Here is a 20,306-nt window from a genome sequence, read left to right on the forward strand (position 1 = left end):
TCCCTTTGTATATCAACGTTTCGCAACCTATTACTATTTAAGTGATACTCTGCCATTCTGTTTTTCCTACCAAAATGGATAACTTCACATTTATCCACGTTATTCTGCAACTGCCATGTATTTGCTTACTCACTCAACCTGTGAGTGGGCAAGTACAACCTAAATCACCTTGAAGCCTCTTAACACCCTCCTCCATCGCTCACATTCCCACCAAGTTTTGTGTCGTCAGCAAACTTGGAAGTATTACATTTGGTTCCCTCATCCAAATCATTGGTATATATTGTGAATAGCTGGGGCCCAAGCACTGATCCCTCCGGTACCCCACTAGTCACCGCCTGCCATTCCGAAAAAGACCCATTTATTCCTGCTCCCTGTTTCCTGTCTGCTAACCAATTCTCAATCCATGCCAATATGTTTCCCCCGATCGCACGTGCTTTAATTTTACACACTAACCTCTTATGTGGGACTTTATCAAAAGCTTTCTGAAAACCCAAATACACCATATCCACCGGTTCTCCCTTATCTATTCTGCTAGTTACGTCCTAAAAAAACTCCAGTAGGTTTGTCAAAAACATGATTTCCCTTTCATAATTCCATGTTGATTTTGTCGAATCCCTTTGATATTTTCTAAGTGTCCTGTTATCACATCCTTTATAATAGAATCCACCATTTTCCCTACTACCGAGGTTAGGCTAACTGGCCTGTAATTTGCTGTTTTCTCGCTTGCTCCTTTTTTAAAGTGGGGTTACGTTTGCCACCCTCCAGTCTGCTTGGACTCTTCCAGAACCTACAGAATTTTGGACGATGACAACCAATGCATCCGCTATTTCCATGGCCACCACCTTCAGCACCCTGGGTTGTAGATTATCGAGCCCTGGGGATTTATTGGCTTTCAGTTCCATTAATTTCCCCAGCACTGTTGTTTTAGTAATACTAATTTCCTTCAATTCCTCCTCCTCACTAGACCCTTAGTTCCCTAGTATTTCTGGAAAGTTATTTGTGTCTTCCTTCATGAAGACAGAACTAAAGTAGTTGTTTAATTGCTCTGCCATTTCCTCGTTTTCCATTATAAGCTCTCCTGTTTCAGACTGTAAGGAACCTACACTTGTCTTCACTAATCTTTATCTTTTAACATACTTATAGAAGCTTTTACAGTCTGCTTTTATGTTCCTTACAAGTTTACTCTCATACTGCATTTTCCCCCTCTTAATCAATCTCTTGGTCCTCCTTTGCTGAATTCTAAACTGCTCCAAATCCTCAGGCTTTACTAGTTTTTCTAGCAACTTCATATGAGTTGTGCTATGATTCAGTCCTGAGGTGCAGCTGTTTTTTAAATCTCACCCCCGAAAGGCTGCTGCTCTTAAGCAAAGTACTGGACTGTGGAGAACATCGCAGCTGACACCACCCTAACGTGACCTGGCTCTGTACAAAATGCACCTTTCAACAGGAACCACTCATTAACTTAGGGGCACTAGGACAACTATAGTACCTGTTCCATCCGGCTGGGTTTAGGTAACTGAGGGAGATGCTGTCTCTGTGCATTTATAAATGATGTCTATTACATCGATTCAATTACAGGCTCTTGGGTTTCACTTAGAATGTTTCCCATTGTAGTCTGATGTCACCTGACACCCCCACACCCCACCACCCCCCTTCAGATTCGATTACAACACACTTGTCGTTTTCTGATATCATGTTGCTTTGATAAATTTTACAATGAAATGTAGATAATTTGCATAGATTTACTTTGGGATTTCATATAATCTCGTGGACTGATGCTTCATAAAGCCTAAAAATGATCGACCAGTTGAATCAAATGTGCAACTTTAAAGCATCTGCAGCAATGTCAGCTTTAATAGCATGAGGGGAATTTGCCCTGCTATTTATTGCAGAATAATAAGCTCATTTTCCACTAGAATTTATGGTTTGCAAAAAATGAGTGGAGAGGATCCATCCCCCTTTGATCTGTAAATTCAGGTACAGAAATGGAATCAGTCAGCTAGTGATCATATACAGGTGCAATCTTATATTCAGGCTGGCAAAGAAAGTGATCTTGTGCAAAAAGCACCAGTTTTAACAGGGGGGGGCAAAAGTAAGATCCAAACAAATTCAGATTAAAACTAAAATATGTTTACAAAGATTTAAATTTAATTAAGTTAAACTCAAGGCATGAGGGCAGCGTGTGGTAGCTGTTGCAGTCTGACTTGGCCTGCCTTGTTGATATTGATCTCATTGCACTTAAAACTTCACACTAACTTCACCTGGCTCTGCTTTGTTGCAACTCTCTGTGTTGCTATCTGTATGCTTTCAAGGTTAGTTCCAGTAATACCTATTCACCCAACAAAGGTGAAAATATAATTTTGGGCCATGGGCTCAGTGGAAGAGAGACCGTGGGGTGTTGGGTGGAGGGTAGAGACAGACTCTTCTCCTTTTTGTGTCAACCAGGTTTCTAGGGTAATTTACAAAAATTCAAGTGAGTAGTCCATAGGATCATGTTGAATGCTGTAATTAAACCCCTGTTTTTTTGAGAGAACCCTGTACATCAATTACTTTATTTTTGGCACTGGTAGCTTTAAAGTAACCAATGATAATGTGTAAAGGGTAACCCATCCTGTTTCAAGCTGTATTTGAATCCTTGGCCATGTTTTCTTTTTAGCAATGTCAGCTTCTGATATTCCAAACATCTTGGACCATTCATTAGCTGTCTCTATCTCTAAAATTGAAGTTTGTATTTTGAGTCTGAAGATGTCAGCTTTTACCAATGCTTATAATTTCATGATTAAAGCTGAAGGGAATTCCAGAGCTTACGGCCTTGGTTGTTGAAAGCATGGCCAATTATGGCAGAATGATTAAAATTGGGGACTCTCAAGAGGCCAGAATCTTGGAGGGTTGTGTGGCTGGAGGTGATTACAAAGATAGGAAGGTGAGAGACAAAGCGGGGATTATAAAACAAGATTAAGAGCCAGTATAGATCAGTGAGCACAGGGGTGATGGGTGAACAGGACTTGGTGCGAATTACTTTTGGGAGAACTGAAGTTTATGGAGGGTAGAAGATGGGAGGTTGGCCATTAGAGCATTGGAATAGTCAAGTCTAGAGGTAACAAAGGCATGGATGAGCAGATGAGCTGAGCCGGGGTGGATTTGAACATTTGAGATAATACTGAGGTATTAGGAAATCTTGCTGATGGTGTGAATATTCGGTAAGAAACTTGTCTTTGGATCAAATATAGCACAAGGTTGCAAGCAGTCTGGGTCAGCCTCAGACATTTGCCTGGGGGAGGGACAGAATCTGTGGATAGACGATGGAGTGGGTGGTGAGGACCATAAACAATGTCTTTAACCTTCCAATATTAGAGTAAATTCCATTCCAGTTGTGTTATTATTAATTCTAATAATACTAATAAGCCAAAAAAGGCTTGTTTTCTTTTTTCCACCTCTGATTGTAATAATCTTACAGAAAATTTGTCTCCCTTTCTTTTTCATTATTCTGTTTAACATCAAATCTTATGCCAGCCTAATCTGTCGGAATATTCCTGGACTCCTGTGACTTCTCTGATTTTGACTATTCTTCTCATCATCTGCAAAATATGTACCTTTTAAATTTAATTCATATCCTGTACAGCATACTTGCGCCCACCACTCCCCCTTCTTTTACTACCAGTGTGCCTTGCTTGAACATATCCTTGCATTCATTTTATGTGGGTATCCTCTTACCTTCCTATCCACCATGCTATTGCAAATTGGTGCTTTCTAAATTTTCATTATCCATCACTTTGAAAGTTCCCACTTAATCCATGATGACCTTTATGGTTCTGGAAATGGGTGGTGAGTTTGTCATCTGCTAACTTACTCTTTCGTGTGAGTATTTCAGTCATAGATATTTTAAAAACCTATGATCCAGCTCTGGTTGCTATTATTTTGCCTTGCCTGTTTATGTCAGGCTAGTCCCTCTTAACATTACTTTGTCGAGCTCAAGGGCCCTGTATCTTAGCAATGCAGCTCTCCAGGCTCATACAACTCTTCTAATTTGGACTTGCAACTTAGTGGCTAGTTTGTCTTGTTTAAATTTCTTTGTCCCAGGAGATTTGGAAAGGATGACATTTCCTCATCTCAAATGAAACTAATTAAAATAATGAATCAGAACATCAAAATTTGTTAGCATCAGTAAGTTTCAAGTTGGACATAGACTTTGTATATCATGGAGCCTTGGGGGAAATAATACAATATATTTACAACACAGAAGCAGGCCATGCTGATGTTTGCGCTACACAGGAACGTCCTCCCTCCCCTCTTTATCTCGCTCTGCCAAAATATCCTATTCTTTTCTCCCTCATATGCTTATCTAGTTGCCCTTTGAATGCATCTTAATTATTTGCCTCACCGCTCCCCATTTTAATTTTATCTGCATGGTGCACCAAGATAAAAAGCTTGGCCGCTCCTGGCTGTAGTTAATGGTGCATTCTCGGATTCTGACTTATTCAGCATATGTGATGAGGGCCTTGTCTGCCAGCTGGAGAGCTCACGAGAACCCCACATCACCTCTTTTTGGGTAGGCCCACTGAATTAAGTGCCAAGCAGACATTTAATTCAGTAAATTCAGAGAAAGTGTGTCACATTCCTTACTCAGTGAATATGCTTTGCGCTCTCTTGTTTCCTAATTTACGTTTTATAGTGTATATGTTTAATGGCAACATTAACAACCAGTGGACTAGTTCGGAATCCCCCTTCCCTCTCTAAGGTTCACATTGGCCAGATAAATGGATACTTTAATATTTAATATGAAACATACATTGTTATTGGTTCTTCTCCTGAGGGTCGAACGATGCAAGGTTAAAATGTAAATACGTTATAATGAAAACCTAGGGGCGCATGAGAAATGTATAACTGTAGCAGCATTTAATTTAGTATGATTTCCCCATGTCAAAACAAGTCCTTTGAAAATCATAATGTCAGTGTGGCGGGTACCTGTCAACACAGGTGACAATCTGATAGATAAAATCCAGGATTTCAAATGGGAATCTAGCAGAAATGTGCCAACAAACAGAAACTTGATTTCCAAAAATGGATGTGTTTCTTAAATGGTTTGGTTTACGAATGTCTCTTAAATTATCCAGTAACTTTTAATTCAACTCTAGACAAAGGAGTTTTAAAGTGACTAGCTTTTGGACCATCTTGGTGAGCTTGATTTTTCAAGACAATAGTGATTGAAATTAGTTTATAAGAAATAAGTATAGTCCGCACGTTGTCACTGACAGATGAGGGTGCTTGAGATAACTGAGAAAGGGCCATCTTTTCACGGATGAGATATTGAACTTGTAATCGACATCCATTTCTTTCAACGGAAGAAGGAAGTGCTGTGCAAATTCTCCCGCAAAAGTTTCAAAAATAAAACAACATTCTGTTTGAGCTGCATTATTTCTCCATATCAAAACCTGTTATTGTAATAACCGTGTGCTACGGTGAAGGGTAAATCTCGTTTCCATTTGAGGAAAGTACTCTTAAATGCACCAACTGATTCTTGGAATGGATTGGGGCTTGAACCCTAATTACTGACTAATCAGACTTAGTTGTTCTATGGGTTTGGTGAAGGTGTACAGGAAAAAAAGAGAGAGCAGTCAAAGTTTGAACAAGCTATTCCAAACCACCTATGAGTACATCTGTTGGCTACTCTTGTCATCTGTATGTTCTAAAAATAATTTAAAATCAAATTTAGCAAGCCAAGTTGGGAACAAAATTGAATTATGAAGTGTTATAACTAGACTTATTTGGTATTGTTAACAACTGCCTTTTTATCAATGTGACCTACTATCCATTTCCAATCTGTGTAACAAAATACATGACTTGTGTTTATAAATAGGATTCTTGTGGCCCTACGGCCCAATTCCACAACGGAACTCCACGTGCTTCCAGTATAATCGGCAGGGAGAAGGTAACTATTAAACTTCTAAACCTAAAGGATTGTAATAGCAAGTGTGAAAGAGCAACTTTGACAGGCCCTCAATTTGGGGAATCTCTTTTTTTAAAAAAAAATTCCAAGCGCCCATCCATCCTCTCATGTGGAAGTGGGTGGCTTTCACTTCAACTAGAAATGTAAAAGAGACTTGTTGTTCACTTAAGTAAAATAAATTCCACGTGTTTAGTGGTGAGAAGTGCCTTTGAAAGCAGGTACTAGACTGGCTGTCAGAAGGTGGGAAGGGGTGTTCTACAGGGGTCGCTACTGGTCTGACTGTTCCCAACACGCATTAATGATTTGGAGTCCGGGAATTGAAAGTACAATTTCAAAACTTGCAGTCAGCACCAAGGAGGCGCATTTAATACAAAGGAAGACAGTAACAAAATGCAAGAAGACATTAAAAACCTTGCAGAATATTTGTGTAAATGGCAAATACGTTTCAATATAGAGCAGTGTGAGGCGGTGCATTTTGTTAGGAAGAGTAAGGAAGCCACATACTGCTTGGATAATAAGTGTAAATGGGGTAGAGGAGCAAGAAGTTGTTCAGTGCAGATGCTATGAAAGGAAAGCAGTGAAGATATCTCAGTGAGAAATTAGGCATGGTAGTTGGGATGACGAGGATTTTTAAGGAGATGAGGAAGGAAGAACAGGTGCCAGAAGAGTAGGTAGAAGATAGACCAGGGTGTGATTTGGTGATGCGGAACACACTACCACTACCACTACCACGTGCAAGGCAAGTGGTGAATGATACAGCCAGCCGGAGAGGCTTCATTTAGGGGAAGGTGGCATCACCTGTTAACAAAGTTTCCGTCCAGGTCATGGTATCAGGACATTGATCTACACTGAGCTCATAGATGGCAATGGCCTTGTCACAAGTGAATGGATATCCTGGAGGGAGAGACAGAGAGCTAGCTAGCTAGCCCACTGGCAATGTTCACAGGATCAGTACTGAGAGGGATGATTGGGATGGGAAGAGATCAGCCGTAATATGGAGATTGTTTACATGCCCGTACTTCCATCTCCACACCTCGTCATTCCCACAGATTCAGATGAAACTATCCAGGTCTTAAGATGCTGACATCCTGGAGTGAATTTGTTTCGTTTAGCATCAGAGAACTCCACTCTGCTAAGTTGTTGCAGCTCTGATTAAAATATCATAGTTTGAATATTTTCGGTGCCCTTATTGTGCAGATAGGTCCTTGACTGGATCTAAGTGCATGACAACGTTTGGGTCTGAGCTGTGGCAAGGTTTGCTATATAACCCGATGCCATCAGAATTTCTGGTTAGGTAACAGAACGTTGCAGCACTTGTTCCACTTTGAGCTAAGTTTTCTGAAATGACTTGAATTAGCTGCCTGCTTGAATGGTGAAGGAGTGGAATGGTGCTTGCTTAACTGCATTAGAACATGGCCATCTGCTCATGCTCCATATCACTTAATATCTTTGGCTAGCAAAGACCTGTCAGAACTTCAGTCACTCTCTAAATCTTTATTTCCAATTATCTTAATGTTGAAATGTTTGATAAATGCCTTATTTGCCTGTGATTTTATTACAAGTGACAGAAGGGGTACACAGCTTTTCTGTCTCTTATCTTCACGAACAGAAAACTGGTTTGTTAAGGCTCCAGCCAGTAATAGGAAGTATTTATTTGATTTCCCCCAGCAGCCTTTTATGTTGATCAATACAGCCTTGACTGAAACGACTTCAGATTTCAATCATTCATTTGTCTTGTCCATGGTGTTCAAAGTTTAGCTGTGAAACTATATATTTCAAATCCGACCTAGGGCAGTCCCACCTGGATCCAGATAGCATTCCTGTTCTCATTAACCTTTTGACAATTTGATATTAAGAGTGTTATGCTTTCCTCCTTGAAGTGCAAGATAATGTGACGTGTTTCTGTTTCCCCACAGGCATCCTCAGGCATCACTATTCCAAAGCCCCCAAAGCCCCCAGATAAGCCCCTGATGCCCTATATGCGCTACAGCAGAAAGGTACAGTATCTGCAGGATTGTATCAGGGCATATGCTGCAGCATTCATTCACCTGGCTAAGCCTAACCCGATTTACACAAGACAGCTGAGGAAAGATGCTTGCTATTGTATCGTTAGCCTTTCACTGCCTAAAGTTTCTAGAAAGAAGTGGGATTACTTTACAGTTTATACTTCCTGTTGGGTATTTATTATTTATGTAAACATCTGACATCTTGTACTAGGTGGAGGCTGTAATACATTCCTAATGGGAAATCTTTTTGTAAAACATTTTAACTTCATTAAATCCTGGCCTGTAACTCACTGCTGCTTGGTTTAAAAGCGAGTTTCCCATAGGTGCAACTTTATATTTAAAAAAATGAACATCTTTTAAAGGTTGCGATCTGATTTTCCCTTTTCCTCATTCTGTTCTTAGTTAAGACTTTGTGCTAGTCATTAACTTGGATGAGTTACTGAGTCCGACAGTGTGATCAGCTGAATATATGTTACTGGCATTTAACCCGCTACCATTCAACAATCTTTTGCCATTCCATTTGCATCCGTGTGAGACTTCAGCTCCTTCGCATTCTCAGACGTACTAACTCCGCCCAGCCAGCTTCCACCGATGATGTCACCAAGAGCTGCAGCTTAAATTTAAATTAAAAAAACTTTTTTAAAAAGTGATTTGTAGGAGTACTAATCACAGAACCCCCCCCTTATTAATGCCTAACTGTAGTAAGTACATTCGGGTGTTGATCGTACTATACCCAGAAACTGTCTGGTTGACAGTGTGATAATTCTATTACTGTATTAGCTCTGTAAATAAGTCTCCTTATTACGTTTTAGGTATGGGACCAGGTTAAGGCCTCCAATCCTGATCTGAAGCTGTGGGAAATAGGGAAAATCATCGGTGGAATGTGGCGGGATCTCACAGATGAGGAAAAGCAGGAGTATCTGAATGACTATGAAGCAGAAAAGGTAAAACAGCAGGAACAGGATTCCTTTCAGTAAATGAGTTTCAGTGACCATAAAGTGCATCTGGTTGGTAGTGTTAATCGTATAGGTTTGTTCTCCTTTTCTGTTTTCTTTGGGTGGGGGTGATATTTTTGACTTGAGGAATGTCAGCAATGAGAAATAGAACATTTATTCACCCCATGACAGCATAGACACAGTGTAACGCTCCCTTTATACATCCATCAAACACTGTTAAGCCAGATACAACACTTGTTGGATTCAAAAAATCAATCCCAAACAATGAGCTTTAATTCACCTCTTTTCCCTCCTTCCAGAATGCTATGCATTTTAGCATTTCAGTTTCTTACCCACCCCTTTGAGTGAGATTGCCAGTCTTCGCTCAGTCCTGGGTAGCTTTGTCCTGTGGTTCCACATCTTTTGAGAACACAGTTGAGACTTTCAGCCCATATCAGTCTGGATTTGAACTCTCACTATCACGATGAAGGACCTATGAGTTTTTTTTATAAGCGACTATTCCAGCCAATCCTTGTGTTAAGGCTTTGTAAAAGTGCAGTATGTTTTGTTATAAACACGTGGTTGGAATATTGTGTTTTCGTCCCCACCCCCCCATTCAATTCCTGTCAGATGATACCCCTCGTTGATCAAGGTTTAATATCTATAAGCACAGAGTGTGCTATCCACTTTTATGGCAGTGGTTCAGAGTGGTATCAGGCTCTTGGACAGAAGTAAAAGAAACTTTTGCAAAACGATTAATTAAATTTAGAGAATTAATTGTATGAAAACATTAAAATATTGTTTCTCTTCAAACAAGCTTCCTTAACAGAAAATTAATTTGATCCTTCTTCCTCCTGGTCCAGGAGATTTTGTTGCTCAGCATATGGTAAAGGATCTATGGTTTATGCTGATCTCTCAAAACATTGCATTTTTCCTTCATACATATTTTATATTTTACTGTAGAGCCAGGGCCAATTTGCTTGTTGGAAGCCAAGGGGCTGGACGGAAGCAGAAGGGAAACCGCTTTGCTAGTTCTAATTGAACTTGTTTAATCTAAGCTAATGAAACATGAAGCTTTAAACTTTTCCACTACTTGCCAACATTTCACAGATGTAGATATTGAGTATTGCAAATGTAATACGCTTTACAAACCCATTCAATCTTTTATTGATCTGAATGATAAAGAGTCATGCTCTTTTACCACTTCAGATGTCACCCCAATGCATGTGTCTCCACATGTGATCAAGTAAATTGTTTTCAGTGGTATTTATCAGTAGGAGCAGAAGTAGGAGGAGGCAATTCAGTCCTTTGAGCCTGCTCTGCCATTCAATAAGATCATGGCTGATCTGGTTGTGATCTCAACTTCACTTTCCCATAACCCTTGACTCCTCTGTCTATCAAAAATCTGTCTAACTCAGCCTTGAATAAAATCAATGACCCAGCTCCACTGCTTTGAGGAAGAGAATTCCACAGACTAACGACCCTCTGAAAGAAAAAAAACTCCCCATCTCCATGTTAAAGGGGGAGACCTCTTATTGTTAAACTGTCTCTCCTAGTTCTAGTCTCCCCACAAGAGCAAACATCTTCCCAATATCCACCCTATCAAGACCCCTCAGGTTCTTGTATGTTTCAATAAGATCACCTCTCATTCTTCTTATTTTCAATGAATACAGGCCCAACCTGCTCACCCTTTCTTCATAAGGTAAGCCCCTCATCCCAGGAATGAGTCGAGTGAATCTTCTCTGCTGCTAACACATTTGTACCTTTTTTCAAGCAAGGAGACCAAAGCTGTACATAGTACTCCAGATGTGGTTTCACCAAGGCCTTGTACGGCTGCAGCAAAATTTCCCTGGTTTTATATGCCATTTCCCTTACAATAAATGCCAACATTCCATTTTGTGCAGTAAGAATATTTTGGGAAATGTTTTGATTCTGTGTAACTGGTACTGAAAGCTTTCATCGGTGAAAGTAAGGGTGAGGCATTGCGAAATAGCGAGTCTAACATCTTGCAGCACAAGATGGTAGCATGCAAAGTTTCCTGCCTGTGATTCCACGCTCGGTGAATTAGCGATTTGTCATGTTAATCCTACAGAAAGAGGGAGACAGTTGGGAGAGTCACTGCTGTGTATCTCCCAGAGATGATCTTAGAGCAGACAAGTTGTCACCTCTCTTCTACTTGGGGATTGGTATATGACCTCCGAGTGGAATAATATACTTTAGGAGGAATGGATTGCTGAGTTTGGTTGTTCCCACTTTATGGATTTGCTTCTGTTTTCAGGTCGAGTACAATGAAGCCATGAAAGCGTACCATAACTCTCCTGCCTACCTCGCCTACATTAATGCAAAAAGCCGGGCTGAGGCAGCACTTGAGGAAGAGAGTCGCCAACGGCAGTCACGGATGGAGAAAGGAGAGCCTTACATGAGCATCCAACCAGCTGAGGATCCTGATGGTAAGCACTGCTTATCCACACTGTCCCAGCCTTTTGTGCGCAGATAGAATTTCATTCTACCTTGTGGGCTTTCACTAACCATAACTATGAAACCTATTAAATAGTTCATGATGACCAGGTGACAAACTTAATGGTGAATAAAGATACATAATGATTTGCAGTGTGCCACCATCGTTGAGACTTTATGGTATCCACATAAAGAAATACAAATATACGGGATAATATCTTTATTATAAGCAAGACCAATCAGTGGGAATTTCTACAAATTTGTGCACTTGTCCTGTGATTTTCTCACTGTGAGTCTCCTCCTGTTTTTGCAGCCTGTTTCTCCTCTTGTCTCATTTTCACTGACAGTGTTTCCCTACATTGCCTCTTTTTCTTTTCACTGCCTATTAGAGACAGACTGGATTCTCTGAAGAGTGGCTCACCTGACCCCTCACAGCCTGTACGCTACCTAATAGCTCAAGTCAGACCAGTTGTCTGGATGAGTGTAACCACAGCAACGCTAAAGAAGCTCTTTAGCTCTATCCAGGATAAGGCAATTCACAATAGGAAGATCCCAGATTTGATCTTGCCCTTGTGTAGGTTTGACTGATATCAACCTGGTGCAGCAGCTTTCCTACTACAGTTGCTATTGGTGACCTTGGGCTGGGTTTCTGCTTCTGATCACTCTGAAGCCACTTCTCATGGAAAAGTACAAGCAGACTGGATTGTGATCTGCCTGGGCAAATAACCATTTGAGCAAAGTACCACAGCCCTGCAACTGCCCTATCTTGTTGATGTTTGCTGGACAATAAATTATCTGGGCAAGTTCTGAAACTATCACTAAAGTGACTGATAAGAATCAGTATTGATAAAATCCTCCTGTTTTCAGTAAGCATCTGCCCCTCCTTTTTTCTTCCAGGGCTAAGTGCAAACATCAAAATAGAGGTTTTCTGGAGCTAAAGATGATTTTGACAAATGATAGGCACAGTCTGATTTAGGCTTTGTTAGAATAATCTTCTGATTTTTTAAAAACTTTAATTTAAATTGTAAGTTTTCAAACTGAGATTTCCAGTTTTCAGGTTGATGGGATCCACGCTACCTGCCTGCTTTGTAAACATCACCTCTCTGATCAGTGCTTTTTCTATCCTTGTTCAGCTACTAATGTTATTTCTGTTGCTTGGTACAAATGCTATTCAATGCTTCTGCAACATAACTAGTCCAGGCAAAGCGTTGCTAAAAATTCCTTTGACGGTTATCTGGTAACCTGATGGGTTGTTGGTGCAGCATATGGTTTGAAACTGAGGTTTTTGGACCAGAAAGATCCCAGACTTGGTCCCTGACCAGAGTGGTTTACAATCATTTTTGGCAGCTTGGACGGGGGTCCTCGCTCAGGCATGCCTCAAAACAGTTGGGATTTAAGCACTTTGGAATGTTTTACTATGTTAAAGGTGCTACAAGGCTGGGTCGAAGGTGGGTAGTGGAACAACAGAGGGAGGGAATGCCAGAGTATATGGCCTAAACAGCTGAAGAAATGGCCTTGATGTAGCAGGTGTAATGCGCAGCAGCTGGGAACAGAGCCATAACTTGGGAAGAACTTTCAGAGATGGGGAGGGGCTGGGACTTTGGCAGGCCAGGCCTCCTTGCATTACTCTGTCTGCCACTTTGAATCCTGTTGTGTGATATGGTACTGTTTCAGGTAAATATTAAGTTTTCAGGTTCCTAAATATTTTTTTCTCTTCCCCTGCCTCTGGAAAAAACTCTTATTTGTTTAGTTCCTGTGCTACGCACCATTCACTATTTAGATGTGAAAGCAGATTTCTGCACTTTAAACATTCCTGAACTCACTACTAAAAGGTGCGTGAAGGTGACTTCAGTTTATATCCAATCCGAAATTTTGCCAAATAATTCTATTCAATGCTTCTGCAACTTCGCATGGCTTTGTTTGGACTAGCTAAAACATTTCTTTGATTATTTGGTCATCTGATGGTAGTAGGCTCAGTACATGATTGACATATGCCTTAGGGTTATTTTTCTCAATCATGTTCATCTGGAACAACAGAGATAAGCTTGTATCATATTACTCTACCACTTCCTTGAAGAACTCCATTTATATATCAAGTATGTACTTAGTTTCCCACCCAAAGCAAAGGTTTGGAACCAGAGGATTTTTAAAGTTTATCTTGCTAACTCTGTGTAGCAAATGTCTTGGTAATTCTCAGACCTGTTCATGTCCTTGGTTCAGGAGAATCCTATCTGCCCCATTTGTACTTGTTTGTTTGTTATAGTATTTTCAGATTTGTTCCTGTCAGTGGAATTTGTCAATCTTGCATGGTACACTGTCAGCGGCTAATTGTTTTTCACAAAGAAGCATTTGACTTCCTTGACTGTCCCTCCCTATCTCAGGGCCTTTTTATACATCACACCAATCATGCACAATCTCCAGTATAGAAGGTGCTATCAGATAGTAACAAGTGCTATATTTGGTCACCGTCTGAAAACTTACTGTAAATGAGAGAACCAGAATGGGATTGATTTTAAGCCTATATAACCTGTCAAGAAAGGGATGCGCACAGTAGGGGGTGGTGCGGGGGGGTTGGGTGTTTAAAATGGAGGCAGGGTCCTGGACTTCAGTTTGGCAACGTACTCTTGCCATTTCTAATTTAACTCTAACGTTTTGAGTATGAAGCCTCATTAAAAAGGATAAACCAGAATCTGGTGACAATATTGAGATTGTGTCATTTTAGATGTGTGGATATAAACCCCCCCCACCCTCCCTCCCTCCCTCCATCAGGATCACCAGTCATGCCGATGAGCAGCAGAATGGGAAGAGAGCTGAGATGGTACATCAATTTAATTTTGATTACAAATTCTTTGTGGGACAGGAGCAGCAGGAATGTTGCTCTGGACCCCATGAGGAAAGCACAAAGCACCTCCTATCTCAAATTTTCCGTCTCTCCCCCCCCGCCCACCCCAAATCATGTTTACATCCAGAGCCCCTCACTACCCAAAACCCCCAAAACCCAAAACCTCCGTGGACCTTTCCTGTGGATTCCCCTTGCCCCTGGTTAAGATCAGGACTAATATGCATTCTGATAGCTGTGTGTTTTGTATTTTCAAATGCTGTAGTGCATGATTGTGGATTGTATGTTAGAATCTAGAAGGAAAAAATAGAATTTTAATACATTGCCCATACATTTTAAGAAAATCATTAATGTTTTCATTTCTTTTTCACGTTTACTATTTTGTTCAGTCTCATTCAACAGCACTTGGTCTGTGCTGGGTGGGGTTTGTCAGGGAGAAATGATACTACTGATGCTACAGATTTAAGGTAATTGGCAAAAGAATGGGGGGGAGATGAGAATTTTTTTTTACAATAGTTGTTGTGACCTGGAATGAGCTGCCTGAAAGGGTGGTGGAAGCAGATTCAATATTCAAGGGAATTGGCTAAGTACTGGAAAAGGAATGCTTTGCAGAGCTGTGGGGAAAATGCAGGGTGGTGGGACTAATTGGGGTTGCTCATTCAATGAATTGGCACAGGCACGCTGAATGATCTCCTGTGCTCTAAGACCCAGGCTAGATTTAATGGAGGTTAGAGATATCTCATCTGCCGTCTGGAGAGCTTGAGATCCTTTGTCACCTCTTTTCAGGAAGGCACGCTGTATTAAGTGCCAGTCAGGCACTTAACTGGGCAGTGGCGGGCCTTCCCTTCCCAGGAAAGATATACTGGCATTGGAGGCAGTCCAGAGAAGGTTCACCAGGTTGATCCTGGGTATGGAGAGGTTTTCTTATGAGGAGAGGTTGAGTAGGTTGGGCCTGTACTCATTGGAGTTTAGAAGAATGAGAGGCGACCTTATTGAAACATACAAGGTTCTTAGGGGGCTTGACAGGGTGGATGCTGAGAGGTTGTTTCCCCTTGTGAGAGAGTCTAGGACCAGAGGGCATAATCTCAGAGGAAGGGATGGCCCTTTTAAGACAGAGATGAGGAGGAATTTCTTCCTTCAGGGTAGTGAATCTGTGGAATTCTTTATTGCAGAGGGCTGTAGAGACTGGATCATTAAGTATATTCAAGGCTGAGATAGACAGATTATTAATCAGTAAGGGAATCAAGGGTTATGGGGAAAAGACAGAAAAATGGAGGTGAGGATCATCAGATCAGCCATGAACTCATTGAATGGCAGAGCAGACTCGATGGGCCGAATGGCCTACTTCTGCTCCTATGCCTTATGGCCTTCTCTGGGATCAAAGACTCTGTGAGGCAGTGGCTGCTGCTGGTACGACACTCACTCAAGGCTGGGATCACCCTGGACCCAGGCACAGGTGAGTTATAGAATTGGAGGGTGTCGGCAGCAAGGGATGGGGGAAGGGTTGGGTGGTGCTCTCAGCGAGCCCCAACCCCGTTAAGACCAGGCCCCTCGATTAGGCATTGCGTGCCTTTGAATGAAAGACCCACCGGGAGTCCACAAACAACCCTGACAGGATTTGCTTGTCGTACTCCTGACATGGCCAGCCCCTCACCCACCAGAGTTAATACCATTAAATACCCACTCGGCCTCAATTGGCAGCAGGGTGAGAAGGTCATCCACAGCCGTCCTGCCACTGACTTAATTAGGGTGGGGGCGGGAAGGTGGCAGGGTCCCCACCCGCCACACACTCGTTTGATTAAATGCCTCCTCGATTCCTAACTTGCCACAAGGGAGGGCATTAAATTCCGGCCTGCCTGTTCCATACATGCTGCGTTTACCTTCCATGTGACTGAGTAGCTCATCACACCATCTTGCCCTGTTCCACTTTTCCTTCATCAACCAAATCTAATCGTTAATGTCGATTCAGTTTCTGCTTATCCTCTTGAGGAGAATTTGCTGTTGCGCTCCGTTCTAAATCTCTCATGTTTAATCTTTGTATCTGTGGCCGCTCATTCTTGGCCCCTGTCTACACAGTCCAATTCTTTGGTAGTTTTAAATATTTCTGTCATATTGTTCTGTAATGTGTGTTGTTCTATTTTCCAAGTCTTTCTCTATGTGTATCTTATACCAGGCGGAATACCAGTGAAATAAAAGCGAAATACTGCGGATGCTGGAAATCTGAAACAAAAACAGAAAATGCTGGAAAAACTCAGCAGGTCTGACAGCATCTGCGGAGAGAGAAAACACAGAGTTAATGTTTCGAGTCCTTATGACCCTTCTTCAGAGCTAAAGAGAAGTAAAAATGTAATGAAATTTATACTGTTTAAGGGGAAGAGGAGCAGGTGAAACTGGATAGAAGGCCAGTGATAGGTGGAGGCAAAGGAGAGATTGCAGAGATGCCATGGACAAAAGGTCAAAGGGGTGTTAATGGTAGTGGTACTGGCTAAAGGAGTTGGTGATGGTGGCATTAAGGATAAAAAGCAGAATGTGGTAATAGCAGGACAAGGGTAAGCGCTCTGGAAAGAACAACATGAACAAGTGAAAGACAGCCCTTGTGGTGGTGAGGTGGGGGTGGTGGGAAAAAAGATTGAAAATAGGATAAAAGGTGGGGATAAAATAATAAATAAAAATGAAAAATAAAAATAAGTGGATAAAAGATAAAAATTTAAAAATGAAAAACTAAAAGTTAAGAAATGAATATTGGGAAAAAAGGGGATAAAAAAATGGGTGAGGATCGGGGAGAGAGTTCATGGTCTGAAGTTGTTGAACTCAATGTTAAGTCCGGAAGCCTGTAAAGTGCCTAATCGGAAGATGAGGTGCTGTCCCTCCATTTTGCGTTGAGCTTCACTGGATCATTGCAGCAGGCCAAGGTCGGACATGTGTGCATGAGAGCAAAATGGTGTGTTGAAATGGCAAGCGACAGGAAGGCCTGGGTCATGCTTGTGGACAGACCGAAAGTGCTCTGCAAAGCGGCCACCCTGGTCTGCTTCACCTGAAAGGAGTGTTTGGGCCCTTGGACAGTCAGGAGGGAGGGAGGAGGTAAAGGGGCAGACGTTGCACCTTCTGCGATTTCATGGGAAGGTGCCGTGGGAGGGAGATGAGGTGATGGAGGAGTGGACCAGGATGTCCCGGAGGGAACAGTCCCTAAGGAATGCTGACAGGGTGTAGGGAAGATGTGTTTTGTGGTGGCATCATGCTGAAGTTGGCGGAAATGGCGGAGGATGATTCTTTCAATGTGGAGGCTGGTTGGTTGAAAAGTGAGGACAAGGGAGACCCTTTGATGGTTCTGGGAGAGGGGAAAGTGTGAGGGCAGAGGCACGGGAGATGGGTCGGACATGGTTGAGGGCTCTGTCAACCACAGTGGGTGGGAAACTTCGGTGAAGAAAGACATGTCAGATGTGCTGTTTTGGAATGTGGCATCTTCAGAACAGATGCAACGGAGGCGAAGGAACTGAGAGAATGGGATGGAGTCCTTACAGGAAGCAGGATATGAGGAGCTGTAGTCGAGGTAGCTGTGGGCGCTGGTGGGCTTGTAGTGAATATTGGTGGACGGTCTATCACCAGAAATGGAGACAGAGAGGTCAGGGAAGGGAAGGGAAGTGTCAGAGATGGACCATGTGAAGGTGATGGAGGGGTGGAAATTGGAAGCAAAATTGATAAATTTTTCCAGGTCCGGACGAGAGCATGAAGCAGCACCGAAGCAGTCATCGATGTACTGAAGAAAAGAGTTATGGGAGGGGGCCTGAGTAGGACTGGAACAAGGAATGTTCCACATGCCCCATAAAGAGACAGGCATAACTGGGGCCCATGCAGGTACCCATAGCCGCACCTTTTATTTGGAGGAAGTGAGACAAGTTTAAGGAGAAATTGTTCAGTGAGGGAACAAGTTCAGCCAGACGGAGGAGAGTGGTGGTGGATGGGGATTGTTTGGGCCTCTGTTCAAGGAAGAAGTGGAGAGCTCTCAGACCATCCCGGTGGGGAATGGAGGTGTAGAGGGATTGGACATCCATGGTGAAGAGGAGGTGGTTAGGGCCAGGGAACTGGAAATTGTTGATATGACGTAGGAATAGAGGAATCACGGATGTAGGTGGGAAGAGACTGGAGAAGGGGAGAGAGAACGAAGTCAGGGTAGGAAGTGAATCAAGATACTAGTGAATCTGCAATTAAACATTCTATAACTTCAATAGCCTTCCTATAGTATGGAGCTAAATATTGAGCAAAGTAATTTAATTGAGTTTCATTTAGGCTCATATAGGTTTTTATATTTAATATCTCTTGAGATAAAACCGAGAATTCCATTAGGTTTTTATTCTAAGGCCTTATCAACCTTTAACGTCCTAGGAACCTGTTCCTCCAAATCGCTCTGTTCTACCACAGCCTGAGCCTACTTCCATTCACAGTATCATTACTGCTGTTACTTTCTTTTACCAAAATTAATTATCTCTCACTTCTGACAATGAATTTTATTTGTCACTGTGTAGCCCATTCCACCATCTTATTAATACCACCTGCAGCTTCCTTGGTTTCCAAACAATTAACTATACCTCTATTTTTGGCATCATCTGCAAATTGGACACCATTCCCTTTAACCCCATATCCAAATCATTGATGCACACAGTGAACAGTAGTGGCCCCAAAATTAAACCCTGTGGGTTGCAATTACCCACTTCCAAATCATTAACTCATACACTTTTTTTTAAAGCAATTTTAATGCAGCTTGCTATTCTCTCTAATTCCACACCCCTTAAATCTCTCTAGTAATCTCCCATGTAGTACCTGTTCTAAAGTCAACCTACTGCATTTCCCCATTTACATTTTTCTGTTACCTCATAGAATTATTTTGAATTGTTGAGCAATATCATCCCTTTTGCAGCCCTTACTGGTTACTCTTAACTATGTTCTTTTTATCTAGATACACTTAACGGGATCTTTAAATTAATCTCTGTAGCATGTTTCTAGAGTAATACCAGAGGTAGGGCATGGAGTAACTCAGCACCTATATTTCTGGATTGGAATGCGATGGCTGGGGAGGAACAGCAAGGGAATCACTTCAGAAAATTCTGAAAATACTCAGCAAGTCAAGCTGCATCTGGAGAGAAGAAAATAGACTTAATGTTTTTGGTGAATGACCTTTTGTCAGAACTCTTTGTTTTTCTCTCCACAGATACTGCTTGACCTGTAGAGTATTTCCAGAATCTTGATCAGATTGCCAGCACCTGCAGTATTTTGCTTTTTTTGGGAATTACTTCATTGCACCTAATCATTTGATGTAACTTGCAGAAGAATAAAATCAGATTCAGCATTATATCTTGAACTGATGTATGAAACTGTGTAATGGCCTTTGGTATTTTGTATGCTTGATGGCTTCTATTCACTGCAGTAGAGTGATTGAAGTTTTCTATATATATATATATATATATATAACAGATACCATATGCATGACTGCTGTTAGTGTTACACCATATGCATGACTGCTGTTAGTGTTACACCATATGCATGACTGCTGTTAGTGTTACGATCCCCAGCTGGAGTTACCCCTGGACAAGCCTGATCCCAGGGTGGAACCCAGCTTGATAGATCCTAACTTTTATTTGTTTGTTTAGATATGTGGAGAGGGGCTACTGAACAGAGTCACTGGAGTCAGTTAATGAACTTTTAACAAAAGCATAAAACATTTATTAAACAAGAAAAGATGAACTATATTACAATACTCCTTCACAACTATACATTTACAGATATATACAGATTTGTAAGGATAACACAAGTTACAAAAGCCATCTTATATTCTAATGTCCACAGTAAGTACACAGTTCACATACACCTCATTCTGAATCCAAGTGACAGATGCCACCCCAGACAGCTGCAATGGATCTCTCCCCAACTCCCCCCAGACACTTGTCACACCATGACCCAACCGGTCTCACTGCATTCCATGTTTTACATGAGGGTTTCCAATCTCCGCTCTCTAATCTTGCCTTGGAATCTTCCCCCAAACCAACACTTCCTCTCAGATGCCTTCTGCAAGGGTTCATCCCCAGGGTTTCGAACTGTGCTCCTCATGTTCCTCTTCCCTGGGTCAC

General features: G+C 41.7%; 2 protein-coding genes across 3 annotated transcripts in view; both read left to right on the top strand.

Annotated features, from left to right (window-relative positions):
• Positions 1-20,306, top strand: part of LOC144667908 (keratin, type I cytoskeletal 19-like) — a 189,891-nt gene that overhangs the window by 95,148 nt on the left and 74,437 nt on the right. The window lies entirely within an intron of this gene.
• Positions 1-20,306, top strand: part of smarce1 (SWI/SNF related BAF chromatin remodeling complex subunit E1) — a 52,717-nt gene that overhangs the window by 17,112 nt on the left and 15,299 nt on the right. For both annotated transcript variants that reach the window (XM_078529502.1, XM_078529501.1), the window contains exons 5-8: positions 5,858-5,929; positions 7,864-7,944; positions 8,766-8,897; positions 11,167-11,338. In XM_078529502.1, the coding sequence (XP_078385628.1) occupies positions 5,858-5,929; positions 7,864-7,944; positions 8,766-8,897; positions 11,167-11,338 (457 nt within the window). The remainder of the gene's footprint in view (positions 1-5,857; positions 5,930-7,863; positions 7,945-8,765; positions 8,898-11,166; positions 11,339-20,306) is intronic.

The sequence above is a fragment of the Cetorhinus maximus genome, chromosome 25 (genome assembly GCF_964194155.1).
Source record: "Cetorhinus maximus chromosome 25, sCetMax3.hap1.1, whole genome shotgun sequence".
Lineage (NCBI taxonomy): Eukaryota > Metazoa > Chordata > Chondrichthyes > Lamniformes > Cetorhinidae > Cetorhinus > Cetorhinus maximus.